At 37.2% G+C, this 23,620-nt stretch overlaps 7 protein-coding genes across 12 annotated transcripts in view; 4 read left to right on the top strand and 3 right to left on the bottom strand.

The window, feature by feature from the left end:
• The window catches only part of LOC117227759 (dynein regulatory complex subunit 7), a 26,672-nt gene extending 26,060 nt beyond the window's left edge, over nt 1-612 (top strand). Inside the window, exon 10 of the mRNA XM_033483261.2 lies at nt 14-612. Coding sequence (XP_033339152.2) covers nt 14-208 — 195 coding nt within the window. The 3' untranslated portion in view covers nt 209-612. The remainder of the gene's footprint in view (nt 1-13) is intronic.
• Nucleotides 230-2,305, bottom strand: Bili (FERM domain-containing protein 8 Bili). Of its 2 annotated transcripts, XM_076524194.1 has the most exons (7): nt 2,061-2,305; nt 1,866-1,974; nt 1,358-1,798; nt 825-1,279; nt 601-759; nt 359-530; nt 230-289 (listed from the first exon to the last, which is right to left on the bottom strand). In XM_076524194.1, the coding sequence occupies exons 2-7, from the start codon at nt 1,954-1,956 to the stop codon at nt 249-251; spliced, it is 1,359 nt and encodes a 452-aa protein (XP_076380309.1). In that variant the 5' UTR covers nt 1,957-1,974; nt 2,061-2,305; the 3' UTR covers nt 230-248. The 2 variants fall into 2 exon arrangements, with proteins under 2 accessions (XP_076380309.1, XP_076380308.1); XM_076524193.1 differs by having other exon boundaries at nt 1,866-2,305.
• Nucleotides 2,306-2,445: 140 nt separating this feature from the next.
• Nucleotides 2,446-4,822, bottom strand: LOC117227813 (eukaryotic initiation factor 4A-III). The gene is made up of 6 exons (XM_076524195.1): nt 4,667-4,822; nt 4,217-4,522; nt 3,698-4,033; nt 3,397-3,619; nt 3,072-3,326; nt 2,446-3,000 (listed from the first exon to the last, which is right to left on the bottom strand). The coding sequence occupies exons 2-6, from the start codon at nt 4,359-4,361 to the stop codon at nt 2,748-2,750; spliced, it is 1,212 nt and encodes a 403-aa protein (XP_076380310.1). The 5' UTR covers nt 4,362-4,522; nt 4,667-4,822; the 3' UTR covers nt 2,446-2,747.
• A 1,152-nt stretch (nt 4,823-5,974) lies between these two features.
• LOC117227814 (MAD2L1-binding protein) lies at nt 5,975-7,685 on the top strand. 2 transcript variants are annotated; one of them, XM_033483340.2, is made up of 3 exons: nt 5,975-6,119; nt 6,312-6,761; nt 6,838-7,685. In XM_033483340.2, exons 2-3 carry the CDS (start codon nt 6,370-6,372, stop codon nt 7,205-7,207), a joined length of 762 nt encoding a protein of 253 aa, XP_033339231.2. In that variant the 5' UTR covers nt 5,975-6,119; nt 6,312-6,369; the 3' UTR covers nt 7,208-7,685. The 2 variants fall into 2 exon arrangements, with proteins under 2 accessions (XP_033339231.2, XP_076380311.1); XM_076524196.1 differs by lacking the exon at nt 5,975-6,119 and having other exon boundaries at nt 6,126-6,761.
• LOC117227758 (uncharacterized) lies at nt 7,668-9,114 on the bottom strand. Its single transcript, XM_076524197.1, has 4 exons — nt 8,675-9,114; nt 8,337-8,599; nt 8,096-8,269; nt 7,668-8,034 (listed from the first exon to the last, which is right to left on the bottom strand). The coding sequence occupies exons 1-4, from the start codon at nt 8,816-8,818 to the stop codon at nt 7,935-7,937; spliced, it is 681 nt and encodes a 226-aa protein (XP_076380312.1). The 5' UTR covers nt 8,819-9,114; the 3' UTR covers nt 7,668-7,934.
• Nucleotides 9,115-9,270: 156 nt separating this feature from the next.
• H (transcriptional corepressor hairless) lies at nt 9,271-12,772 on the top strand. Its single transcript, XM_033483354.2, has 3 exons — nt 9,271-10,660; nt 10,736-11,536; nt 11,618-12,772. Exons 1-3 carry the CDS (start codon nt 10,318-10,320, stop codon nt 11,650-11,652), a joined length of 1,179 nt encoding a protein of 392 aa, XP_033339245.1. The 5' UTR covers nt 9,271-10,317; the 3' UTR covers nt 11,653-12,772.
• A 334-nt stretch (nt 12,773-13,106) lies between these two features.
• MTA1-like (metastasis associated 1-like) lies at nt 13,107-23,354 on the top strand. 4 transcript variants are annotated; one of them, XM_076524191.1, is made up of 14 exons: nt 13,108-13,444; nt 13,523-13,818; nt 14,764-14,831; nt 15,008-15,101; nt 17,949-18,131; nt 19,407-19,658; nt 19,739-20,010; nt 20,095-20,283; nt 20,365-20,787; nt 20,863-21,463; nt 21,589-21,739; nt 21,822-21,853; nt 22,040-22,301; nt 22,378-23,354. In XM_076524191.1, the coding sequence occupies exons 2-14, from the start codon at nt 13,704-13,706 to the stop codon at nt 22,514-22,516; spliced, it is 2,781 nt and encodes a 926-aa protein (XP_076380306.1). In that variant the 5' UTR covers nt 13,108-13,444; nt 13,523-13,703; the 3' UTR covers nt 22,517-23,354. The 4 variants fall into 4 exon arrangements, with proteins under 4 accessions (XP_033339213.1, XP_076380306.1, XP_033339211.1 ...); XM_033483320.2 differs by lacking the exon at nt 21,822-21,853 and having other exon boundaries at nt 13,109-13,818; nt 21,589-21,741; XM_076524192.1 differs by lacking the exon at nt 17,949-18,131 and having other exon boundaries at nt 13,109-13,818.
• The last annotated feature ends 266 nt before the right edge of the window (nt 23,355-23,620 follow it).

The following is a 23,620-nucleotide window of genomic DNA, read 5'->3' on the forward strand; positions in this document are numbered from 1 at the left end:
ACTTTTTGCGCAGGGCGAGGAATTAACCCACGAAGAGGAAGAAGAAATACTAGATGAAATGAATAAAATTAATTTCGACATGATAACTTTAGAAACCCAGCTGACACGTCACAGAAATTTAGTTCCGGAAAAGTACAAAATGTTGGTGGATCACTTAAAACAAAGTACGCATTTAGCGATCCTCCGGGGCGCGTATTTTGCGGTATAATTTAGAAACGAAATTCAACTGTTGATATAAACAAGAATATTTATTGAAAAGACCAAGAACCCATTTGTCCGATACAACGGCCTGAAATACATTTTTAATAATAAATATTACGGATTTATTAGTAAAATGTAATACTTCCTACATCAGTACCTTCGTCGTCGAAGGTGGCCAATGTAAATTTGCTAAGTTTGTTCGTGAAGCTGCCTGTGTTCGAACCTATTGAATGATCAGTTAAACGTTCAACGTGCGCAACGTCTCCATTAGCACCGTGTCGGCGGTGTTCCTCAGCAAATCCAGATATTAACGTATCCATCATTATTGCCTAAAAATAATTGAACTTTTTCAATAACTCTTTTGTACACATTTCACAATTTAGAAGAAATAAATCATACTTGTCTCGAGAATACTTGTAGAATTTTATAAACACGTGCTCCGTTTTCTCGCACCGGAAACTGTAGAAATAGACAAGGCAGGCAGTCCAAATTACCTTCGTCGGAAGGCTTCGCCATTTCCCAACTGAGTTCTGAATATCTCAGGCCCAATAACAAGCTCTGTACGAAAGTAGATATTAAATTTATGAATTTCTTTTGTACATGCAAAAATTAAAATTCCTTACACATTGCATGTCATCCACGATGTACACTCCTGAAGAATTAATAGCTATTAGAACTTGCATATCACGATTTGTGATCCATGACGCTAAACCTCTCACAGGTCGCTCGATTTGTCCTTGAAAAAACGCCGCGCCATAACACGGTAAACTCCAACAGAACTCCAAGTATTTTCTGATAAGCTTTCTTGAATTCGCGTTAGTTCCTGTATGATTAGGTATCCGCTTGTACTGTTCAAGCAGACGTGCCTCTGGTGCTCCTTTTCCTCCCACTAATCCTAGTCCCAGACCTAATCCTAATAATAAACTAGGAGAAGTGTAATGGTGAGGTAGGAATCTACCACGATGTCGTCTGAAAAACGCTAATGTGTGAGTTTGTGGGTTGTACGGTCCTAACTCAATACGGGCTTGCAGGGCACCCAAACTTGCATATCTTGCTTGTCCTTCGCATGGATATCGTCCTAATGAATATGCTAAAATTAGTTCTTTTCTTCATGACTTCTGTGGATCAATAGGGTTTCTAACATAGATACTTTTACCTTGTAGTACGTTATTTCTAGCTTCTGCGTACAATAATTCCAATACTTTAGCTTCTTTTATTTGTTCCTCATCTGCCCTAGAAAGGAATACATTCCTTCGAAGAAACAATAAAGGTTCCTCACCACGCTCCTCACTTTGAGAACTGTATTTTCTTACTAAACGATTCCATTTTGCAGCTAGTTCTATAGGTTTGTGATTTGGTCGTAGTTGAACTTCTAAGCTGGAAGAACAAAGCCACAAAGCGAACACTGTTTGGCCAGTAAGCAACGAAGCTCTGGTTAATCCTAGTTCTCCCTCGGATTGTATTATTGCCAGAATTTGTTGTGCGGTAAAATTTTGCTCAATGTCCATTGTTAAAAACATTCCAGTCATCAAGTAAACAGCTATTCGAACAGTGGGTCTACCTACATTCAAATATTGAGGTTGATTACCCATCATTGCTGAAAGAAATGAACATTAACATACATTTGAAATGACTTTTTTTGAGTAAATAATATTATTACTTACTGGTTGATGTATGCCCTTCAGACTTATAATCATTTTGATAACGACGAATTGGCTGTCCTCTTCGAACAGTGCAATCTTCTTGTGCTTCCATACTTTTCAATTTCTATCTCTATAATGATTGTTTCACATTGTACTTTACTTACAATTTATTACTGAAGTATTCAATTTTATAAAAATATATGTTGTTATATTCACATTTTATCCTTTTATTAGTAAATATTGACACTGAGTCCACTACCAAATCAAACATTCTGATGTGGACAATGTATAAGATTTTGCACAGTATTATACTTGCAGTTCATGTTTAAAAAAAAGAAGATAATTTTTCGTACAGAGCAAGTAGAATTTTACTGTGTAATTAAATTTCCGATTAATGTTTGTGAGATGTTAAATCAAAACACTGCTCTGCTGCCATCTAAACTGGGAAACCAGTTATTGATTATTTCAGTTCAGTAGTATGAGGTCTTCTAACAGCAAGTGTACTTTTACTTTTACTTTAGTAAACAATATGCATCTACATATCAAAGCATTATTCTCAGCAATACACATATATTCTACACAACAATAATAAATACTGTAGTTTCTTCCTGTCATAACTCTATTTATTGTGTTAGATGTAATACAATATAAAAATTGTAATACAAATTACATTTAAGTTAACTATACATTGTATTATACATATTATACATTATACTTAAGTTAACAATAAGTACGACATCTGATACAAAACTTTTGAAGACTGAAAATATGCACATGTGTATACTTAATTACAATCTTCAAAAGGTTCCAAACTTTTTTCTTTTTTTATAAATAAAGTAATGCAGAAAAAACAGGGGAGTTTTTGTTTAAATTCTTAGTTAATACAGTCGTTTAGTCTAATATTTATATTAAATCCGCTACATTCATTGGCATCTCGTCAATTTGTGTGGAATAATATTGTTCAATGTCTCGCAGAATCCTGATGTCGTCGGTTTTAACAAAATTTATAGAAACACCCTTTCTGCCAAAACGACCTGACCGACCTATTCTATGAATGTATAACTCACGATTGTTGGGTAAGTCATAATTGATTACAAGCGATACTTGTTGCACGTCTATTCCTCTTGCCCAGACATCAGTTGTTATTAGTACACGACTGTAAAATAAAAAAATATTGTAAATATCATACAACATTTTATTTACAGTAATGTACGTTAGTGAACATACCTTTGACCAGATCTGAACTCCTTCATAATATTGTCCCTTTCTTTCTGAGGCATGTCGCCATGCATTGAGCAGACTGTAAAATTAGCTTCTCTCATTTTTTCTGTCAACCAATCTACTTTCCGCTTGGTGTTGCAAAATATTACAGCCTGTGTTATTGTCAGTGTATCGTACAAATCGCATAACGTATCAAATTTCCATTCTTCTCTTTCTACAGCGACAAAGAACTGCTTTATTCCTTCCAATGTCAATTCATCACTGCAATTAATCATGAATTATTACTATTGAAACAATTATTCAAAGTTGAATCTATAAAGCTGTATCTTACCGTTTAACTAAAATACGAACTGGATCTGTCATAAATTTACTGGTCATTTCAAGGATTTCATGAGGTAATGTAGCCGATACTAATACTACTTGTGTCGCAGGTGGCAAATATCTATATACATCATAAATTTGTTCCTTAAAACCTTTGTTTAACATTTCATCTGACTCGTCAAGGACTAGCATCTTAATTGCCCTTGTCCTGAGAACTCTTCTTTTTATCATATCTGAAAATATCATAGAATTATCCATATATCTATTTTACGTTTGTAACGTCGGCTTTGTTAACTATGTTATATATTTACCAAATACTCTGCCAGGTGTTCCAGATACAACATGTTGTCCATAATCTAATTTTCTAATGTCTTCTCCTAGATTGGTACCTCCGATACATGCATGACACTGTACATTCATAAAATCTCCCAATGCCAGAATAACCTTCTGTATTTGAGTCGCTAATTCTCTCGTAGGCGAAAGAACCAGGACTTGCGTTTCTCGAACTTGTGTATCTAAAGACTGTAGTATAGCAATCGAGAATGTTGCCGTCTTTCCTGTACCCGATTGGGCTTGTGCAATCACATCTCGTCCTTTCATTATAGGTTTGATAGATCTTTGTTGAATCGCTGACGGTTTCTCGAAACCTATAATAAAAATATTATGTCTATAAGAATTACGAGTAAATGAGAATAATATTAACGAAATGAAACTAATAGTGACTATCAATGACGTCTTCGTGTGCGTGTAAAACACATACGTGTCAAACAAACACTAAGCAGATAGGTTATGTTTACATGCTACGCAAAAATATAGAATTATTATAATACCGTAGGCGTAGATTCCTCGTAACAATTCATCCCTGAGTCCCATGTTATCAAATGTCGGAATGACCTCCACATCTTCACTGGTTTCAAACTCAACATTTGATAAATCTTCTGTTTGCGCGAGGCGCCGCGACTTTACCTCCGCCATTTTTGTCTGTTTGTATGCAGTTCGATGGTCTGATGTAGCCGAAGAATAACGGTGAATACGACGTGTACCTTCACTTTAGAGGTTGCGAGTTCTATTGTTCTGAATCTCCTTATTGCGATTTCCCTTGCGTCCGTAACCTGACCAACACGCGGCGGCAGACACTATCATCGGGATTAAACACACACATGGAATGTAACAATTAAACGTAACCTTATTAAAAAAGAGGAAACAATATATAAATACGCAACGCTTGCTCGACAAGGAAAAGGCAACTAGACTAGCACTTGGTAAGCAGCCAGATCTACCGCGCAAAATACGATTCGCGGTCAACTACGCGCGTTCGCGCCACACGGTCCTGACTTCGAGCAAAAAACTCTGTCCTTCGAGAGCGTTCTCTACTTTTATTTTGTTTACGGGAGGAGTCAAAGCGGAAACGGCCGCTAACCATGCACGGTGCAGAGCGTAACTCGCGCAAAACTCTAACGCTCCGAGTGCCCGCCTGTGAAACTACGTGCATATACTACGTATCCACCGCACCAGCAAGTTAAGGAATTTTACACAAAAGTTAAAACACTTGTTTACACTGTCCGATACAATTTGTTATAACTGTCCTATAGATTCATTAAAATTTTATTATACAGATCAATTTCCTCTCATTCATTATTAAGTACATACCTACTAACAAAAATACTAAAACACAATTAAACTGTAGTTAAATAAAATGAAAATTTTGTTATGAATGCAAGTCGGAGTTTGTTTTGAATGCAATTCGAGTCGGAGACCGGAAGCTAAGCGCCTAAAAATATGGGGGTAGGAAAAGACATTGCTTTTCTCTGATTGGTTGATGTTTCGCAGGTCGACAAGTGACTTGTCACAGGTGACGAGTACTGGGATGGCTGAATTAATAAAATTTTGTAGATTCACAAAGTAGAAAGTATTATATCTAAAATATAGCTTACGGGTTTTCGATAATTTTAATAATTGTAGAAATTATCGCCGTTTCAGGCATCCGTAAATACGCTGAACTGTGTGGTCGAGAATCCAACAGCACGAAAAGTACAAGTCGAATATCGCGCCATGCGTTTCAGATGGAGCGCCAGGCGTACGCATGCGCGAAAAGAGTGAGACCGCAAGCACGATAAAGTGAGACGGATAGGTTTCTCGTCTGTGTGGACACTCGCCATATTCCCGCTCGTTTCGTTCTCTTTCCAAAGCAGCTGCGCGGAGCTGGATGCGCATTAAAATGGTGGGGATAAAAATGCTTATTATGGTGAAGCATTACTATACTATCCTACAGATTCATTAAAATTTTATTATGCAGATTAATTTCCCCTCATTCACCACTAAATACTAAAATACTAAAACACAATTAAACTGTAGTTGGATAAAATTAAAATTTTGTTATGATTGCACTGCGATATGAGCTTTAGTCACTGTAGGAATGTATACAGACATATAACTTTACATTATATACTATATATATACGTGTGTACACTAGTGTGTATATAGCTCTAACTCCTGCACGACTCTGGGCCTTCTTGGGACTTCTTGATGCAGACGGGTACAGAAATTTCTTTGCTTTGATTGGCTGACGATTCAGCGCTAAGACAGAATTCATTACAGATTGAATGCGTAGTAAAAATGGCGGAGGTACAAACGCTTGCTTAGGGAGGAAGAGTAACTGTACTACACGTATACATACACGTATGCTCATACACATTGTACAATGAATACATACATACTTCTTGTCTGAGCAAGGTTAATTTTCATTTTTCATTAGTACATGACGCGATTATAACTGCGGTCTATTGACAACATAATTTTAAATAATATTATTCTTAATATTGCTTGTAATGTAATTGACACGCTTCTTATCATGAAAAAAACATGAAACGTGTTTTCGCAAATTCGAAAGAGTAATATTTCAACGAAACGTTTTGTTTGAAACAGGTTATGCGCCGGATTGTTTCGAGTTTCAAAGCGTGATCAAAAAAAGACGAGAGTCAAAATGGATATTAATGTTAAATTGGACGAACCTTTGACAAGTGATGGTTGTGTGAAACTAGTGATAGAACTTTTAAAATATATTTTGTATCAGAAGCAACAGATACCGTTTACGTACGACTCGTTGACTCAATTGCAAATTAATATGAAAGCAACGGATAGAAATTCATCTTCCATAAAAGCATTATTGAAGTCTATGAAAGACACGTCGGAACAATTGAGCTCGCAATTTCATCTTAATAACTGCAAAGTTAAAGGGATTGCTATACTCATTGGTGCCACCATAATGTCGCCAAAGCTGCAAATTAGATTAGAATTTCCATTGGACATTCTCAATAGCCGGCAGCATTGCGAATATAAACACGCGTCTAGGAAACCTTTGTTAAATCTAATGAGGTCAGTAAAACAATAGTTAATAACTCTTCTGTTAACATTCGGCGTTGTTTAAACTATATTTGAAATGAATTTTTAGGTCCATGTTAGAGTGTTCAGATTTTCAAGATGCAATATCTTCACCAATGAGCCTCACAAACACCTTTGTGTTAATAGAAAAAAGTGATGGAAACTCAGTTTCTGAGTTTTTCTTACCAAAACCGCACTATACACTTCCAGTAAAAAATGCTAATTGTTTTACATTTAAATTACACAATAATAATCACATAAATATGGACTGCAACTGTATCCATCTAGTAAAGATTTATAATGACCTGTCGTCCGAGTCTAACAGTAAGAAAGATAGCAACAGAGAATTCTTGAACAATTTAAATGAGGACATTGAAAATATTCCTTACCGGTGGTATCAATCTAAAGAAGTAGTTACAGGATTTAAATTTTTAAGATGACCATAAGAGTGTTATAGGAAATCAAAGAAATAACATAAGTTTTGTTAAAATAAATTTTGAACTAAATAAAAGAAGATGTCATTCATAGAAAATCTTTTATAAAGTGATTATATTATACATAATGTTAGGGAAGCAATGTAAAATATATTATTGATTTATATGTTTAAAATATAATAATTATAATAGTAGTTTATACATATATATATGTCACTAACAATTTTTTTAAGAGTGTGAAGTATATGTACAACTTATTCTCTTGCCTAATATAGGAATATTCAATCTACATAACAGTACTAAGGCACAGAGTTATTAAAGAAGTTATTATAATCTGTTATTTATTTATATTAGTGGCACTTTAGATAAATTTATAAATCGAATAAATCTATTTTTATACATTTTCATACATGCATGCAATATGAATTGTTCATATACAAGTATATGGAACATAAAAAATAAACAATTTTTAATATACAAATAATTATTTTATTTTTTCTTTGTCCGTTTTCTTGTTATCTTTTAGCTCGGTTTTATCGATATTTTCTGGCACAAAATCAGCTGTAACTTCATAGATCCTAATCTTTAATAATTTAAAATCACTAACCCTTACTATTCTAAAAATTAATATCGCCAATCCCCCTAACCAACTCCACATCATTATGTATGAAAGAACCTTAAAGATACATAATACATATATTAATATCGGATTATATTTTAATATTAAATTATTTTAAGTTCTACGAGATGTAACCTGCAGCCAAGAGAATAATTTACATAGATCATAGTCACGGATGTTATGTTGTAAATATTTTTGTATAATTTCACATTCACTGCAAATGAATATTGTTTTCATTAAATAACTTATAAATTATTATAATTGATGTCTTTTACCTTATAAGTTTCGGTATTTTATTAGTAATGCTTATTGCAGTGTAAACACTTTTTAAGCTCTGGCTGAATATGAAATATCCTTCTGCCAGATTTATAACAGCATATGTTGTAATTAATGCAAATATCATATTAAAAATTGTTGCAGGAAATACAATACTCCATGGAACCTCATATCTACATAATATGTTATACATATCTGTGCATTATCATTAACAGTTGTGTCAGCTAATTAGTAACTTACATTGATGATACATCATATCCACCTTTTCCACATATTAAAAACATAATGGACCATATAATCCCGAATATGCAGGACAAGAAACAAGTTATAAAATATATTTTACATATATAGTTGTAATCATAATGGATCACAATTTGATCCATCCAATTTGTATTAATCAAATTCATGCTGTCCTCATCAACTATCTGATTCCAATCTGATTCCATAGGGATCATAAGGACGGAATTTGCCCAAAGTGGACAGTTATCGTCGAAGGCGTGATGCTACAATATTTTAAATTAAAAATTTTGTTTACTTCGAAAACGTTTGAAGATACAGAAACGAAATATATTGAATACCCATTTTACGTAGAATAATATGCTGCAAATGTATCCAGTGACCGCGCTTGTAATGTAACAGAATGCTGGCAAGAATTTGAATAACCAAGAAATTTCAGTTGCATCACGTTCGATAAGTTCCTGATATTCTTCTATCAGTTCCATACCGAATAAATAAGCGGAGATTAACAAGTTATCAACAAATTTCGGGAATATTTTACGGAAACATTACACCGGGGATTCTAAAAGGTTGCGCGCCAAACTTCATTCGTGCGAAAAGGCACGATTCTTATTGGTCCATTGAAAGCGAGCAAAATACAAACAGCAACAGGAGCAAGAAACTTAAAATACAATAGTACGCGTACATAAAGTTACTTAGTTTTCTTATGAAAAGATGTTACAGTGAAATGCATTCGTGTTTCACGTAAATGCTAATACGAATACTTATATCATATTTCTAATTCGTGCGACGGAAATCAATAAAGACAATCTAAATCATTGATAAAAAATGATTGAAACGAGTTTGCATTTTCTGAACTGTCTCGTATTTATCGTCTCCATAACCCGTTCGACGTAACTTCGTGTTCTGTAGGAACGTAGGAAGTACTACAGTGTATTGCAGACCGTGCAGACTGATCGTGGGAGTTGGACCGAGGAACTGAGGAACGCGCGGACCGTGAACCGCCACAGTGTTGTCGACAAGAAGGATACACGAAGGCGAGAAATTCTTGTTTTTTTTTTCACGTCGGAACATCGAAAATCACGAGGAAAACGATGGTGGACGCACGTTCAGAAGGGTCGTCGAACGAATAAGCTCGATTGCCGTGGACACGTAAACCATTCGTGGGTGAAGTGAAACACATGTGTCGGCCGAGCCGTGTTTTCCACTACAGAGCGACCGTCCCGTGTTTGGTCCGTGAATATCTCGCGTTTAGAAAGCGAAGTCGCGGGCCAGTTGTGATTATTCGCGGAAAATATAACGCGTTCAGCTCCGAAGACACTTATTAACGCAATGAGCCGCTTCTTCGAGATGGAATAGAACTCGTTGCAGAAGGCGGCAGTGCGTGGGTGGGTGGGTGTCTAGCGACTGCCACTCATGTATATCAAATTCCTTTTGGAATTTCACGCAAAATGTGGCTGTCAAGCTGATGATAGTGCTTATTTTGATTAAATAATCTTCTGTTTGATCCATGCACATTAATCGGCATACCATCCAGAGAATTCTTTTTTGGCTAAGGAGAAAATATTAGTTGAATTTCAGAGGAACGCTGTTGTCCACTGTCAATTTTTGCTTATGTCAATCTGACAGTTTTGGAATGAACAAGATGAACACGATTGCATTTCTGTGCTGTTACCAACTCTGTTGAGTTACAGAGAAACTTATATGCTTGGCTATTTTTGACACCATTGTCAAAAATTCTATTTTACATCAACCAACTTATTGATCGAGTTGTGCCACATAGTTTGGGTTCGGCCAAGTTCTTTTGCAAGAAATGCTCTTCTTAAAGTATGAAACAGAGGAATTTTAGCAAGCCTATCTATTATTATTTGCAGCTATAAGAGAAAGACCTTTTTAAGGTCTTGCCTCTTTCTTTTACTTGATATTGAGAGGCTGAAGTATGAAAGGTCAAGCGGAGAAAAATGGATATCGGTAAAGTGTCAGCATGCGTGAGAAGTCAGCAGAATGTCATGCTCACGCAGGTCACGTGAGAGGCACAACAGAAATGTGCTCACGTGATCCTTCTGCATTACACTCAACCCTTACCAAGGCAAATGGTAAAAATTCAAGCCCACAGCCCACTCATCACTCGGAAACACGCATCGATAACAATTTACTTCCAACACCTGGTGGACGATTAAAATTCTTCAAAGATGGAAAATTTATTTTAGAACTATCCCATCGTAGAGATGGGGAAAGAACTACATGGTTTCCAGTCCCGAAAAAAACATTTTGGCCACCAGCTAGCACAACTCCGAGTAGGCAGGAAAGTTCTACTTCTCTTAGTGGTAAGTAAATAAATAATACGTGTATATAATTACGCACACATTTTTATGATATTAACATTGTGATCCTACTTACAGTCTCTGATGATAACTCATCAGTACAGTCAAGTCCTTGGCAAAGAGATCATTGTTGGAAGCAAGCAAACCCAAGACGTCGGATATCCACAGAGTTTAATTTTTATTACTATAGAAATCCAAGAAACCGTCTGTGTGCACATCCTCGCCTAATAGCAAGAAAGCGTAGACGTCCATTAGATCCTACTTCTCACCTACTTCCAGAATCAGTAACAAATTACACTAAGCCAGTTCGAAAGGCGAATGGTACACCGACTGGAAAGGTTTTAAATATAATTATCGACAAACTAGCGCGCCTTCTAGATCCTAATGTCGTTTCACCTCGCAAACGCATACTGCGCGAATTGGAAAGAGTGTCATTAGAAGATCAAGCGTCTAAAAGACGCGCGACACCGCAGCCTGTTTGTACAACGAGTGCCCCTACTCCATCGCCGAAACAATTATCGTCGTACAGCATAACAAGTATCTTGGGGGAAGATAAGCCAAGTCATGAGCAAGGCTTTCTAAGAAATTTGTTGAAGCCGGACGACAGACAAACTGTGAAATACTCATCGAGTAACTCGTATCCTAGGGTACGAGTAGATCCATACATTGGTACTACAAATACACCTCCTCAACATCCACTGTACAGTGTGCCAATGTTACCTCCTGGACCATATAGAGCACCTTTATGGATGCATTATCCGTCACCCGTCCATTATCCACCTCCTATGCCATTGTATGCACCACCACCACCTCATCCTTCATCTCCTCCAGTTCATCATTACAAAGACTACAGGGAACAAACTCTTACACCTCCTTCAGGTATGTGCTTCAAGATGTTTATATGATTTCTCTATATATTGTGAATTACATGAATTCTTTATTATTGTGTTTGACCTTTAGATATGCCTCTAAATCTGTCGAAGCATGCGGGTTGAATCTCAGGATCCTAAAAGCTGGTGCCTTATCAATGGACAAAACTGCGCAAACACTGCCCGTGCAACGACAATGCGATATATTAGTATTTTTTTATCCATAAACAATAGTATCGTAGTAAGTAGATCCATGCAACCAGGTGACAAAGTCTGGATGCTATACTTGTACATAGAAATACATAAACTGTCAGAGTTGGCATAGGTATTTTATATTAATATTAAATTAAATCATGAGTAGTATTATGAAATTTTAATTGTAATTAAAAATGTATATGTTTTAATTAACATAATCTTTTATCATTGACCTGCTTACTGTTTCTTTTACGTAAAATTCAAAATTTTAATTATTTAGAAAATCACGTAAGTAGGTTCACGGCGAAATTTTATTTCGACTCTAAAAACATTTATACTACTCATGATTCTCACACCGTGATGAAAGGAAAAGAGCATGCTTTCATCTTGTGCATCTCATTTATGCATTATCTTGTTATTCTTATTAATGTTACTATCATTATTATCATTAATAAATGATACGACTATCCATTTTAAAAGATTCATAAGAAAGACATAGAATTATGTACAGAACAGATTATTACCTATATTTAGTATAAATAATTATTCCTATGAATAGAAATATGATAATAAATCTAGGTTAATAGCATCCACAACAGTATACATTTATTTATATAATATTAATGAACAAAATTGCTTGGTAAAGACCGTGGGATGTGCCTTAAATGATTACCTAAATTAGAAGAATGCTAAATTATGAACATTGTCATCGACATGTATTATTATTATTATTATTATTATTATTATTATTATTATTACTACTACTATTACTACTATTATTATGTACATATGAATATAACTTTGCGTTGCGTATTTGCATCAAATCGACATATTCGTCACTATTTATTATTAGTCAGGCGCATTACCAAACGTTTTACGCGAAAGGCAAACTCTCACACAGGCTCTACAAACTAGTGAGTAATTTCAACTATTCATTTACATACCTTTCCTTTTTTTTAATTAAAACAGATGAAATATGTGACTGCGCATAAGCAATTGTATAGAAAGACTAATTTCGTAAATATATAAATATTTCATATACTATACAAAAGCATTTCATTTATTGTCTCAATGTGAATACAATCTAAACTTTCATAAATAACTTACAATTTATTTATTCACATAAACAATCTCACCCTATTTCATTATCATTTCTACATAATATTGGGATACACAATATGTATCGAATAAAAGGGACAAGTAATCTCGATATTACAAAGTGTGTCTCCGGACGGATATAGTTTATAAAGAAAATACAACGAGCCAAATTCAAATTTCGCGGGGGGTTTCGCGAATGCGTCGAAAAATTGGCACTCCACCGTGCAGTTATCCCCACCACTCTCCGGTAGGATAACGCAGACGCTGTGAAGACCGCGCAATCGTCGAGTCTTGGTAGTATCCGACCAGTGGCCTTGTTTTGTGGTATTCGTTGACCGGGTTGTATCGTCGGGATCGCGCGTTTTTCGCTGAAAATTCGTGAAAGTAGGCACCCGTGTTTTATTGAATCGAAGCAAGGGACGCATACGGTTCGGATATTCTATGTCTCGGTGAAGTTTCGAATGCACGCGGGTTCAGAGGAAAGCGAGTGAACAGAGCTCCGGTAGAGGGGAGCAGGCAGTCTCGCCTGGTCGTATATGTAGCCCGCTCGGCAAAATGAAAATGGCGGTGTTCCCGTATGAACGAAGCAACGGCCACTGACGATGTTCGTCACGGTAACGGACACGTGAGTCGAAACAAGTGCGGGTTATTCGCGCGTCTTCAGTGCCACTACTCGCAAGGACTACCAAGTGTTCAATTCTAGGCGGGAACGAGTCGGTGCAGGCGCGATATAGGGATAGCCGGGGTGCGATCTTTTTTTTCTGTTTCGAGTCGATCAGAGGGACAAACAAACACGATGGAGTGACACCGCGAAGTGTTGACTCCGTGGACAAGTGGGAAGTGTCGGCTGAAAAATTCGCGTGGTTGGAGGACGAAAAGTCTTCATGCCGATGCCGGCCGAATACCACGAGAACCACGGTAACCACGAGAACGCTAATTTCGCTCTCGGGGCCACACAGGACGCCAGCAACATGACGGCCAACATGTACCGGGTGGGAGGTAAAAAGTGACCGCACACAGCACACATTCCGCCGGCTGATGGCCACGCGTCGAGTCTCGAGCGCAGTCTTTAATTAACCCGAGAAATTAATGTTTGCGAATGGTGATCTGCGATGGCGTCCCCTGTATCTACATTTTACCCGCGCTCGGCCCCTCGACACTTTCCTCTCTTCATCTGGATCTCTCTTGTCTCTTCCTCCTCTGCTCTCTCTTTCGCTCTTTTAGCGTCCCATACATACGTCTGCTTTCCTTCTACACACCCCCCCTTCCCCCACTGCCCCCTTACTCTCTCGCTCGCCCTTCGTCCAGGTCATGCTAATTTCTTGCACGATGAATTTTGATGATTAAATTTCGATGTTTGTAGGTTCAGGCCCGCTTTTAGATTCCACATCGTAGTTTCATTTTTCTTTATAAGATCGTTGAATATTTTTATTCACATGTCAAATAATGCGAGGATCTCTGAAATTTTTATTTCCCCGATATTATCGAAGTGCACAACGTAACGAAGATCTACATCGGTACAGCGGTCTCCGCACGCTCGCGTCGAAAATTTTACACCTATCGCAGCATTCCACCGTTCGAATTTTTATTCATTATAATGCTATATTTTTAATTTGCGCAAGGCTTGTTTTCTTTTTTTTGTATACGGTGTTCGAAACTTTCTCCGATATTGTGACTCCCGTGTATCGTCGGAATAATAGTGTTAGTTCGTGTTTGTATACTATTCGCGTAAATGAATAGATGAAATGTGAATAGGAATTTCAATAAAATGGTATTGGACGGGAATAGTATTTATAGCATTATTAATTTTCTTGAATCAAAAACATATTTTTGAGATTATACTTGGTCATAATATATTAATATTATATATTGATGGAATATGAATAATTTATGTACTGTCTTTTCTTGGCATATTAAAATATATCTTTTGCTTTTTATTTGTAGACTACGTATATTTTGAAACATCTTCCACATCACCCTACCAGATAAGAAGGATAGAAGAATTAAATAAGGTAAGAGGAATTAATATCTAGATTTGAGAATTTTACACGAATTTTATCGATTTTTATTTACCATTATATGTTATATCACATTCTTTATATTTGTACAGACTAGTTTTGAAGTTTGAATAATTAAAATGTAAGTATATTTATATATTCTTTTCACATTCATTTAATTTGTTTTTTAGACAGCAAGCGGTAATGTGGAAGCGAAAGTTATGTGCTTCTTCAGGCGGAGGGATTTGCCATCCACATTAATTATGCTTGCAGACAAACACCAATGTAAGTAAGATTTACAGAGTTTTGTGAGATGTATTCTCCATACTCCTTTTTAATGTATTACAAATCTAATTATCAGAAATATTTTGGCATTAACAAATCATTCTAGTAACAAGCAAAAATTTGATTTTTCAATGCAGTTATATGATGATCAAATTATACAAAGCTGTTGTTGTCAACTGTTTTCAGTAATGTTTAGACACAATTATAATTGTACATTAATATATTGAGACTGTGAATTTTTATGCGTTTGCAGTACATAAATAGAAATATTTAATAAAATTAAATAAATCGAAACTTCGCGATTAATCTTATCTGAAACATAAAGATTAGTCTCTGCCCAACATTGTTGTCTGTAATTGTTGCTTTATGAATGTTAACGAACACACGAAAAATTCGCAGTCTAATAATGAATGTACAAGAATAATATAATTAATTTCATTTCCGCCGTCTTGCGGATCGATAATCATTTCGGAATTAACAAAACTGAAAGAATCCTTTCCACGATCCACACGGAATCTTATTAATCGATTCGCGGGTAAATTTTTTATTAGCTCGATTGATAACTGCGATCTCGAACGTAGTATCCGTCGGACGTAATCGACGATCGAAAAGAAATTCGAGAAAAATTGTCCGAGAAAATCGTTGCGTGCCGAGCGTGCGACTGTTACTCTGTTTACGAAATATTTTACGACCGATTTAGGTAGACCTGCTAGTTTTCGCGGGCTCGGTACGAAGCCGGTTCGGATTCGACGTTTCCCCCGAATTAACTCGTATCTTATTTTCCAGTGAAAATAAACAACATCCGGTCAGTGCTTCTTCTATTTGCAACGTTCTTACGTTACTACGATTTCCAAATAGAAGTTCAAAGACCCCAGCGCGCCAGGATAGCTCCTGTTCATGTGAAAGGCATCACACTTCAATATGTTCTATCATACACAGAAAAATAACGCGTCTCCCTGAGAAAAAAAAAGTTCGCTCAGTATTTTACCTATCTCAATATATGTACACGCGTATATATGCATGCATATATACGTATGTATCTATGTACGTAATGTACACACACGCACCCACGCACGCGTATGTATATGCATCTCTCGTTTTTCTCTCTATTTCTCTCTTTCTACCTTTCTCGATTTTTCCTTTGCAGTGGCAAAGATAATGAGACGCGGGGATTTGGGGGGTGGGAATGTATAATAAGTAAAGTTGGGGGGTGGCAGAGGGGTGGAATGGGGGTTGTATCGATCTGCCGGGGGTGGGTTGGGGGGATGGTGTGCACTCGCTAGCCCACCACCGCCCCCTCTTTCTACCTCTCTCACCCGAGTTCCCCCTGTACCACCCCACCCGCCACCCTGAACTAAATGAATGACTGACGCAGGGATTGGTTGGGTATGTGTTACGTGTACTCGGACACACAGAGACTCGTAAGGACACCGATAGAGGAACGTATACGATAACCAGGCGCGCACGCAGACATGCACGAATAACGGGCAGAGAGAAAACAGGAACGCACACATATACACGCGCGAGTACGCCGTGTGTGCCTGGGCGAAAATGGTGTGGGCCCCACTAGCCATCTTCGTTTTAAGCATTTACTCTCTCTCTCTCTCTCTCTGCCGCTTCTCTTTCCCTCCGTCCTCTTCTTTCGTACCTTATGTATGTAATGTATGTATGTGTATGAGTGCAAATTCTGTACGTGTGTGTGTGTGTATGTGTGTGTAACGCGAATGTACACTCTCCCGTGCTATTTCTCTCTTTCTCTTTACATCTGTCCCTTTCCACCCCCTGCCTCCCTCCTCCCTTTCTCACTGGTTCTATGTCCGTCCGCCGGTATTTGCTTCGAATCGGGCTTTCCCCCTCCTCTGTCGGTTCTGTACCTTGCTCTCTTCTGTGCTTCGAATTTCAGGAAAAAAATATACGAACCTTTGTCTTGTCGGGAGTCGATATTTTCATGCATGGAACGTATGAAAAGGTTACGGCAAGGACGCGCTCCCCGGGGATCGGATGCTTCCAGAGGGTCCCCTTTTACCCCTTTTTCGGCGACGATAGCCCCGTAGTCCAGAAGTATATCGTTTCCCTTCAAGAATTTCTGGATATCGATTGAGATTCGTTCGAGGTTCAAATTAGTATCTCCCTTCTTAGCGGTGTCGGAAGTTTATTTAAAATATGTTTTTTTTTTATCGTTCTTCACGATTTCCACTTTATAAAATTTGGAAATACATTTCATCTCTTCGCGAACTCGTTTTTTTTTTTTTATGGAGAGAATATTGAACCAATATTTACAGATCGAGTTTTATAGTGAACTGTATCAAATCTTTCTGAGCATTCAACCCTCATCATTAGACTGCAGATTTTTATGCATATTTATGTATATTTACTGTACAATGCTGTGGAACTTGAGAAAAGTGGCATTTCATTTTCTGTATTAAGAGTTTCAATATTTTGAAGTTGATATGGAGAGAAGAATGAAATTCTATGAAAGTTTTGATTTTAATTATTTTATATTTGTATAAATATCCACGGTATATAATTCATACATATGCATTGAAACAATTATTATCACTTTCAATATCTCACTCATTCTATATTTGAATATTACTTATTATATATTGCAGTTGTAAATAGAAACGCGATTGGAATTGGTTGACAGAATCAAAATTATTTTTTATTACAACAATACAGTTGTATACTACCATGTGATGAGATATTCCAATTAGTAAAAATTGTTGAAAAATGAACCTGAAATATGTTATGAGTTCTTTTGAATTACAAGAGCATGTATTACAATTGTATTCGAAAAAGAGAGAATAGTGAAAAATAGTAGAGTGGGTTCTATGATACAAATTGCAGTGGCAAGTGCGGAGCAGCAGAGATCAGAATCCCCTGCGAACATGCAGAGTCAGAAACTGGAGATTCCAGATACTACTAAGGAAATGACTAATAAAGATGGGATCGGGCCCAAAGTGATGATCAAAGGGGGCGGGAAGGGGGGCTGGCTGAAAGCCCCACTATCCGAGGCCCAAGAGCCTCATGGTGAGTGAGCAGTCAATTAAAAGGTGCTCCTTGCAGATGAATCTTGGTTACGAATTTTAATATACGTGTATATGTATATATGTATATATATATATTTTTTGTTTAAAGTAATGATTAGTAACAAATATAAAACGATATACATAGATCTTATTAGTTCACACGTTTAATTACTGGATTTTTATATAAGTATAAATCACAGTATTAGGTATTCTGTATTATTAAGTGTAAATAGTTGCAAATGCAAATTGTACATGATTAACGTATGAGTTGTTACAGGGATTCATCAGTAAGTAACCCACAATGTGTACCTTTTGATTGACTCATTAGTCTCATAGAAGCCAGTGATGATTTAAGGCTAATGATCTGGCGGCGGGATTTATAAACTTCTTTGAAATCTTGGTGAATGTCATAAGTTTAGGCTGGATTCACTGTAAGGCCAAAGAGACAATAAATTGGGTTCACCCATGAACTCTTCTTGAAAGTTGTAAAGAAGGGGACTTGAACGGTTTCTCAAATAATGTGAAACTGTATGAACCCATATATATGACAATACATGATCATAAACATTTTCATCATCTATCCTGTTATTTATAGTATACTGCTACTTTTATTTTGTATCTTTTCTTCTCTCAAGTAATCATTATAATGATTCATTTATTCGAATTCCAGTATCTAAAATTAGTCCTCATAATCATTGAAATAATCAATCATTCATTAAAACAAAAATCCCGCCGCATAAAATGATAATTCTTTAGTAATCTGAGGCTTCTTTAAACAATTTACATTTATTCAAAAGTTAATTTTGTTTTTGTTAAGATAAGTAATTTATCACTTAAGATTGCTTTCATTTTTATTTTTTTGTTGCCCGCTCTTGCTGATATTTTATTTGAGTGTTGTAAGTTTTTAATTGATTCTGCCACATTCCTGCGTTTCATTTACATTTAATTTATTTGTCTTGAAACGAAAAAAGAAAAGACCGGAAGTGCATGAATAAATTTTAATGACCGGACATAGGACGAATTTCTGTACTAAAAGAAAATATTTTTGTCACTGTTTTATTAATATAAATAATGTGATGCTGAAATGTCTGATTAAACTTATAACTATTATGTTAAAATGTAGTATAACAAAGTTATTGAATTCAGTGTTTTCAGTATCTTACTTTTTTTTTTTTGACACTTACGTGAGATATGTTTCAGTTAAGCTTTTTTCTATTATTAATTTTAATATTTTAATTATAAAATATATTTTAAAATTACAATTATTGACACACAGGGACTGAAGACAACGTGGTAGGTGCTGGAGGTGTTACAGAGTTAAGTTCTAAACAACGTCATCAAATGAAACACAGGGAGTTGTTTCTATCTCGGCAGGTGGAAACCATGCCTGCGACACACATAAGGGGCAAATGCTGTGTGACATTGTTAAATGAAACAGAATCTTTATTAAGTTATTTGAACAAGGAAGATTCCTTCTTCTATTGCTTAGTATTTGATCCCGCACAGCGTACTTTGCTTGCTGACAAAGGTATTCGCATACATTTCAACATTACATTTCATATTATTACTATCGCTTCATATATTTTATATATTCATGCAATTTTGCAGGTGAAATTAGAGTAGGCAGTAAATACCAAGCTGATGGTATAGCGCCAGCTCCACTCACCCCTGCTGAAAGGGAATCGGATCCTCGTAGATCACAGGATTTAGAAACTTTGGTTTGGACACCACGACATTCGCTGACGGATAGACAGATAGACCAATTCCTTGTCGTCAGTAGATCTGTAGGCACATTTGCAAGAGCCTTAGATTGTTCTTCTTCAGTTAAACAACCCTCTTTACACATGTCTGCGGCAGCTGCATCAAGAGACATTACACTTGTATATATCATTACATTATATCACTGCACTGCTAGAATTATTTTTTCTGGAATACCATTAATTTATTTCCATGTGTTCTCATAGTTTCATGCGATGGATACTTTGCATCGGCATAGTTACGATGTCGCGAAGGCAATGTCATCTCTAGTGCCTAGTACTGGTCCAGTATTATGCAGAGATGAGATGGAAGAGTGGAGTGCATCCGAAGCTAATCTCTTCGAGGAAGCCCTTGACAAATATGGGAAGGATTTCGCTGATATTCGTCAAGACTTTGTAAGCATATATTATGAAACGGTTAATATAGAACTTAAATCTTCGACCGGATTAATAACAATTAACTTGTCGGTGTTTCAGTTACCGTGGAAAACTCTAAAGAACGTCATCGAATATTATTACATGTGGAAGACAACAGACAGATACGTACAACAGAAGAGGGTAAAGGCTGTGGAAGCAGAAAGTAAACTGAAACAAGTTTATATACCAAATTACAATAAGACAACACCACCTACAACCGCACCTTCCGCGGCAACAATAGTACCCCTTGGTAATAGTAATAGCAACACTAATGGCAAACCAACTAGTGTTCTTAATGGCAATAGTAATGGTAACATGACAACTGATAATTCTGGTATATTAATGGTCGGGGTTGGTGGTAAGCCCTGTGAAAGTTGTCAAGTTATGCAGAGCCCGCAGTGGTACGCTTGGGGCCCATCGCATATGCAATGTCGACTGTGCCAATCATGTTGGACGTACTGGAAGAAGTATGGCGGTCTCAAGGTGCGATTTTATAAAGATTTAACAAAGGCATATCGGTATTTCATGAAGATGCTAATATTTTAATTTTATACGTAGGTTCCATCACGTATCGATGACGTTGATTTAGAAAGAAAAAGAGGTGGCGCAGGCTCGGACGAAGAGAGTAAAGGAATCGGTGGCGCACATCGACCTCATCGATGTAGTATTCCTTCCTGTGGGAAAGAATTCAAGCTCAAGGCGCATCTAAGTCGCCATTATGCGAGTGCTCATGGCGTTGATTTACGCGGAAGCGGAGCAAGCGGAGGCGGCGGTGGTGGATCTCCCAGGCCCGTAATGAAAACACGTTCCGCATTTTACTTACGTACTTCAGCGTTAGCACGGGCTGCACGAAGATTGTGTGCAGCGCAATTACGCACACGTCACGCAGCACGAGCACCCCATCAACCTGTAAATGCAGCACCGTTGCGGCATCTTTGCGCTTCTCCCCAGTTGACATCAAAAAGCCCGGCAGAATTGCGTATTTTAGCGCGAGCTGTACGTCCTCGGCCTCGTCCTCGTGTCACCGATATAGCAACGCGTTTAGGTGATCATCCTGCTCCTCGGCAACCCGGGGATTGGGATTGGTTAGCCCTTACGGCACCAGCACAACGAAAACAGCCCGATCGAGTCTCCTTCCCCAGACCACCAAAGGCACCAGGCATGTAATATACGTTTACAGTGTGTTCTTTTGTTTTCTTTCAAATTGGAATAGCAGCTGTTTTATACACCAGTAAAGAGTAAAATAAGAAACACTGGTTAAACTTTTTTATAATGTGGTTATAGATGGAAGCCTTTTATATGAAAGAGTACCAAATAAGTCGGAGGTAGACAGGTTGCCAGTGACCCCACCACAACCGCAACCAACTATGCCTACGCAACAACAAACCATCCTGAAACGCACAAGACCTCCATTTGATGAAATCAATGGATCAGATGGTAAGCCTCAGTATCATGAATTTGCTATTTACATTCGTTTGTAATTCTAAGTCCTAGTACTGAATGTGGTCTCTGTTTACTGGCTTCTACTCTGACGTGGATTGGGATGAAGGTAAAATAATTCAATGCCTATGAGTCTATGTATACAGCCAAACGAATCATCAAGTTTGTTAAGTTGTACAGTTTTATCGTTATAATCCAAAGGAATATGGAACATTGGTTTCATTATTTTACGTCCACGTAATAGTAGTCGCGTTTCGTATTGAATGTCGTACAATTATCCCGTTATGTTTGATAGGTATTGCCCTAAGTGCAGGGCTCCCTGGTGGACCACCTGCAAAAAGGGCTCACCATTCACAGCAGCTACATCCCAAGCATACTTTGGAACACACTGCACCTCCTCCTGTTCTTCCACTAGCACCACCGCTCAATGGAAGAGCTGCTCATCCACATACGTTGCCCCATGGGCCGCCGCTGTCTAGAAGTAATGCGCGTAAGCAAGTAATTTCCTGGATGGACGCACCTGACGACGTCTATTTCCGCGCTTCGGATCAGACCAAGTTCGTAACTTTGACGGTTTTCTGATTTTGTCTCTTACATGCTGGCGATTTAACGTTGTTTATTATGATTTTATAGAAGACTTAGAAGATCTCTATCGTCCGTGGAACTTCGAAGAGCGGCACGCAAACCATGGCGCAGACTGCCAGCCCCTTTGCATCCTCCTCATCCGCAAAGAGTAGTGCGCGGTGATGATATGGTTGTCATTTTGGACTGAATTAATAATACAATCAGTTAGACAAACCGACTGGACTGAACCGGTCGGTTTGTTACGAGGGAATCACGCTGTTATCGTAATTTTAATGCAAGAGTGACCACTGTGAAGATATCCCAGCTTTATGTAATTGTCATTGGCAGCTCTGACGTTGAGCAAGGACTAATCGCTGTTCGGAATGTTCTGAATTCATGTTCGAGACAGCAAATCGCCGAAACTGAAGGCCTCGCTTGACTGAATTCGTATGTTGCACTGACATCGCTGAAAAAATACCTTCACGTGTAACGGACGACGATAAAAAAAAACGTTTAACTCCGGAAACGAACATTCATCGAATCTTGAAAAGAAATGAAAATTGAAAATAAGAAATCAAGTCATTCACCGTGAAACATGATTTTCTATTCGTATTAATTAATTATTGTTGTTATTAATAATAATTATTAATAATTGAATGTACATATACATACATCATACCACACATTCATACATACATAGCCGGGCAACACACACATACACACACAAGTGTCCAACGAGTGCTGGACACGAGTTCTCGATAAATTGGCTCATACCACGCGCATCAGCTCACGAAGAATGTTACGGCCGTGCGCGTAACAGAGACGAATGTGAGAGTGTGAGAGCGTGAGAGACAGAGAGAAAGATTGAATGAAATGCGAGAGAGAGAGAGAGAGAGAGAGAGTGAGAAAGAGAGGAAAGAAAGAACGGTTCTGAACGTACGGAAGTAAGAAAGAATGCTCATTGTGAATATTTTTATTAAATTTTCAAGTTTGATGACTTCCGTCGCAACAATTAATAAATAAACACATAAGCATAAGTGGAAGAATATACTAGTCCTTTTTCCACTCGAACCGGTTTCTGTTCATAATTAATTAATTACTTATAGAAAATATATAAATTGTTAAATTTACCCTTTGAAGGGGAAAAATGAAGTGATATCCGTTCGTTTAGGTATGAAATATTCCAAATTTTTATTAGTGTTATACATTTTTACATTTTCGAATCCTTAAGAAAAGACTGAATAAATTGTAGACAATAACGTCATCTCATCTCAGCTCAGAAGGTTCAATTTTTTATTGAAATTCGTAGTTT

This window comes from Megalopta genalis, chromosome 8 (genome assembly GCF_051020955.1).
Source record: "Megalopta genalis isolate 19385.01 chromosome 8, iyMegGena1_principal, whole genome shotgun sequence".
In the NCBI taxonomy this organism is placed as follows: domain Eukaryota; kingdom Metazoa; phylum Arthropoda; class Insecta; order Hymenoptera; family Halictidae; genus Megalopta; species Megalopta genalis.

Coding starts and splice junctions, on each gene's coding strand:
- Bili (XM_076524194.1), bottom strand. CDS start 1,956: ATGGAAGCACAAGAAGATTGCACTGTTCGAAGAGGACAGCCAATTCGT. Junction 760..824: donor TCGTGGATGACATGCAATGT/GTAAGGAATTTT, acceptor ACTTTCGTACAG/AGCTTGTTATTGGGCCTGAG. Junction 531..600: donor TACAAGTATTCTCGAGACAA/GTATGATTTATT, acceptor AATTATTTTTAG/GCAATAATGATGGATACGTT.
- LOC117227813 (XM_076524195.1), bottom strand. CDS start 4,361: ATGGCGGAGGTAAAGTCGCGGCGCCTCGCGCAAACAGAAGATTTATCA. Junction 4,034..4,216: donor ACGAGGAATCTACGCCTACG/GTATTATAATAA, acceptor TTTTTATTATAG/GTTTCGAGAAACCGTCAGCG. Junction 3,001..3,071: donor GAGTTCAGATCTGGTCAAAG/GTATGTTCACTA, acceptor TTTATTTTACAG/TCGTGTACTAATAACAACTG.
- LOC117227814 (XM_033483340.2), top strand. CDS start 6,370: ATGGATATTAATGTTAAATTGGACGAACCTTTGACAAGTGATGGTTGT. Junction 6,762..6,837: donor CCTTTGTTAAATCTAATGAG/GTCAGTAAAACA, acceptor ATGAATTTTTAG/GTCCATGTTAGAGTGTTCAG.
- LOC117227758 (XM_076524197.1), bottom strand. CDS start 8,818: ATGGAACTGATAGAAGAATATCAGGAACTTATCGAACGTGATGCAACT. Junction 8,600..8,674: donor TATTATTCTACGTAAAATGG/GTATTCAATATA, acceptor AAAATATTGTAG/CATCACGCCTTCGACGATAA. Junction 8,035..8,095: donor AAAATACCGAAACTTATAAG/GTAAAAGACATC, acceptor ATTCATTTGCAG/TGAATGTGAAATTATACAAA.
- H (XM_033483354.2), top strand. CDS start 10,318: ATGCGTGAGAAGTCAGCAGAATGTCATGCTCACGCAGGTCACGTGAGA. Junction 10,661..10,735: donor AAGTTCTACTTCTCTTAGTG/GTAAGTAAATAA, acceptor TCCTACTTACAG/TCTCTGATGATAACTCATCA. Junction 11,537..11,617: donor AACTCTTACACCTCCTTCAG/GTATGTGCTTCA, acceptor TTTGACCTTTAG/ATATGCCTCTAAATCTGTCG.
- MTA1-like (XM_076524191.1), top strand. CDS start 13,704: ATGCCGATGCCGGCCGAATACCACGAGAACCACGGTAACCACGAGAAC. Junction 15,102..17,948: donor GCTTGCAGACAAACACCAAT/GTAAGTAAGATT, acceptor TACAAATTGCAG/TGGCAAGTGCGGAGCAGCAG. Junction 20,788..20,862: donor AGAAGTATGGCGGTCTCAAG/GTGCGATTTTAT, acceptor TTTTATACGTAG/GTTCCATCACGTATCGATGA.